General features: G+C 34.1%; 1 protein-coding gene across 1 annotated transcript; it reads left to right on the top strand.

The window, feature by feature from the left end:
- The first annotated feature begins 493 nt into the window (after positions 1 to 493).
- LOC127159557 (complement C1q tumor necrosis factor-related protein 3) lies at positions 494 to 1,670 on the top strand. Its single transcript, XM_051102360.1, has 3 exons — positions 494 to 854; positions 1,040 to 1,168; positions 1,266 to 1,670. Exons 1-3 carry the CDS (start codon positions 548 to 550, stop codon positions 1,544 to 1,546), a joined length of 717 nt encoding a protein of 238 aa, XP_050958317.1. The 5' UTR covers positions 494 to 547; the 3' UTR covers positions 1,547 to 1,670.
- Positions 1,671 to 3,155: the final 1,485 nt, after the last annotated feature.

The raw sequence follows: 3,155 nt of genomic DNA, 5'->3' as shown, positions 1-3,155 counted from the left end.
TTAACAAACCATTAACTATGACTAATAAACTCCTAATTTGTTGCTTATTGCTAGTTGTTAAGTTTAGGTATGGGGTGGGATTAGGGATGTAGAATGTGGTCATGCATATGAATATGTGCTTTGTAAGTACTACTAAACAACCAATGTGTTAGTAATAGGCATGCTAATAAACAACTAGGTAATAGTGAGATACGGGCCCTATACTAAAGCAAAATAATAAAGCGTTAGACATAATATATTAGCTAAATACATCAAACAATGAGGCAGGGTAATTGTAATCTTAAATAATTAGACACAAAATATTGATTTGAGTTGAAATATATTTGAACTCAAAGCTTCTGTGAAGAAAGCAGTTGCAAACCAGACATAGTCATACTACTTATTACACAACATTTCACCACATGAATAATTATGTCGAAATTGTCCATCACGTGTGAATTACTGAAGGTATAAGAACGGTATAAAAGCATCAGGTTTGTAACGTTCTGATAAATACATCCACATACAGCAGACACATCGCTAACACGCTTTAGCTAAAGTCTCAAGAATGAGGGTAACAATCGCAGTTCTTCTGCTTCTGTACAAATGTCTTATATTCGCTCCGAATGCTGCAACAGAACCGGTCTCCTCTGAATTGAGCACTAAAGATGACAACTTTCTTCAGAATAATATTAAAGAGCTGACTTCAGCTTTGCAAATATTCACAGACCTGCTGCAGGAACTTGGAGCAGCAAAAAAGAAATTACAAGCCACAGAGACACGACTCAACGCTCTGGAAACCAGTCAGCAGAAGCTGATGTCCAGACTTGCCAACAGTGAAGCTCAGATTGAGAAAGTCAAAATGGAAAACAAAGGTGAGACTGATGTTTTTGATGACCTAACATACTGGCACACAATTGGTGTAGGATTTACTTTGTAATTATTTGAGAAATCTAAAAGTGATTTCTCAGTGAATTTTGTTTCCAACAAATGGTATAACATTGAATTAAAACAGTCTAGGGTGATATTTACAATTTTTAAAAAGTTATGTTCTCTTCAGACAAACCAAAGGTGGCATTTTCAGCTGCATTAGGATCGAATGGTTTCTTTGGACCAGTTAATGTAGATTCAACACTGGTTTACAAGAATGTCTTCATGAATGTTGGCAATGCCTACCAGCAGACCACAGGTATTGTTCATCCACACTGCTGAAAACAATATCAACACACTTGTGTAATTCATGTCTACAGCTGTTAAATGGAGATCTGTGTCTCACTCTTTAACAGGGATTTTCACAGCACCAGTACGAGGAGCTTACTACTTCAGTTTCTTCTACCATTGTTCAACTAGTCATAAGACATGGCTGTACATGTATAGAAATGGAAAGAAAGAAGCATTAGCAGGACAACACAGTACACAACAGGGTACTCCAGCAAATGGAGGAAATGGCTTAATGCTGTTGTTGCAGAAAGGAGATCAAGTCTATATTGTACTCCAAAAGGATTCATGGATCTGGGATGAAGAGAATGTCACAGTGTTTAATGGTTTTCTTATTGATGTCATGTAAATAAAAAACACCTTGAGAACAAACATAACATTAAGGTAACATGTAATGGGTTAACAGGTTAAGATGAAATATCAGGCTACTTAATCCAGTGTCTGTCTGATGTGAATAAAAGATTGCAACATCAAAATAACCAGCCTTGAATTACTTTAATCACAAGGTGAATGACGTTTTTACGAATACACTGAAAGGCCTTTTTACTTGCTACAAAAGTATAAACTATCAAACTGGTGACAGAAAGCATGTGGCAGATGGTGTGAAACAGGGTTGTTGTTTTTTTTTTTTATGTTTTGATCATATTGTTTATTTAGAGGCTTTAGAAATTAATTTAGCAACTATGGCACCATAGGCTTTATGGTATTAGGTACTAAAATATCATTAATTTCTACCATGAGTGGCACTATGTCCACTGGTGACCACCAGATGAAAAGTAATATGATCAATAGCTGCAAGCAGCGATATGGGGCCAAGTTCCAAATGGTCAACAAAAGCAGTGAAGATCCAGAAGAGCAAAAACAGCATAAAGAGAATGTACACAAAGATCTGAAGTATAGGTGTGAATGGACTCAAAATGAACAAAAACATATTTATTTCTAAAACAAGAGGAAGTATAATGCTTAACCAGAGTATAATATAAGTATAATGCTTAACCAGATAATAAAGAAATTGAAATGACATATCACACACAATTTTAAAAAGTTTACCCACACAGATAAAACACTTTCTTTCTGCGTTTCCCTTTAAACAAAAAGAAACCTCCTTGACTGTTCCGCATCGTGAGTAGAAGGAAATGTCTTAGAGAAACGTTTAGGCACACACAGAACACAAATATCGTTATAAGACAATATGATAACAATATGATTATAGAACACTTTTTTGAATAGGATTAAACACTTAATTTCAATGTTTTCCATTCTCGTATGCGCCGCATCGCAAGTCAAAGAAAATGGTGTCTGTGAGAAATGTTTCAGCAGATTTAGTCTGTAAAATGTCCCAGATGTAACTAATAACACTCACAGTGTAAAGGAGGCTTAATCCTTCGTATTTAGAGGGAGATGTTTACACTAGTTAGTGTTAATCCCTTGAAATTCAATGCCAGAACTTTGACTCTTTACTCTTCTCAAGAGTTGATGAATTAGTTTGCGTAGTTTCATTTGGAAATGAAAATAAGCATGCTAATTTATCATCACATACTGGTGTAAATATAATCATAAAGTCAAAACTTTATTGGCATAATTGTCAGGCGTTTACAGTTTTTGCACAGCTAGCATAATTTTGCAGTAGCATAATTAATAAAACGTTAATTAGGTAAAGCGATACATGAACTGAGAGGGGAAATATGCATATATAACAATAAATATAAAAAAATATAACCATAACCAGTTAATATAATAATAATATTATTATAATATTACTATATTACAGTTTAATAATAATAATAATAATAATATACGTTTAATAATAGTAATAATAATATAGAATCAAAAGACATGATAAGTTAATGGATTTGCAAGACTGTGGAATGGATAATAAATGTTTTATCCATCTCTGATAATCCCAGGTTACTAAATCCCCTCCCGGTCACTGTACATATGAGAACTCATGAATTGCT

The sequence above is a fragment of the Labeo rohita genome, unplaced genomic scaffold (genome assembly GCF_022985175.1).
Source record: "Labeo rohita strain BAU-BD-2019 unplaced genomic scaffold, IGBB_LRoh.1.0 scaffold_230, whole genome shotgun sequence".
In the NCBI taxonomy this organism is placed as follows: domain Eukaryota; kingdom Metazoa; phylum Chordata; class Actinopteri; order Cypriniformes; family Cyprinidae; genus Labeo; species Labeo rohita.
The sequence above is the reverse complement of the archived record's forward strand: the minus strand, read 5'-3'. Positions and strand labels throughout refer to the sequence as shown.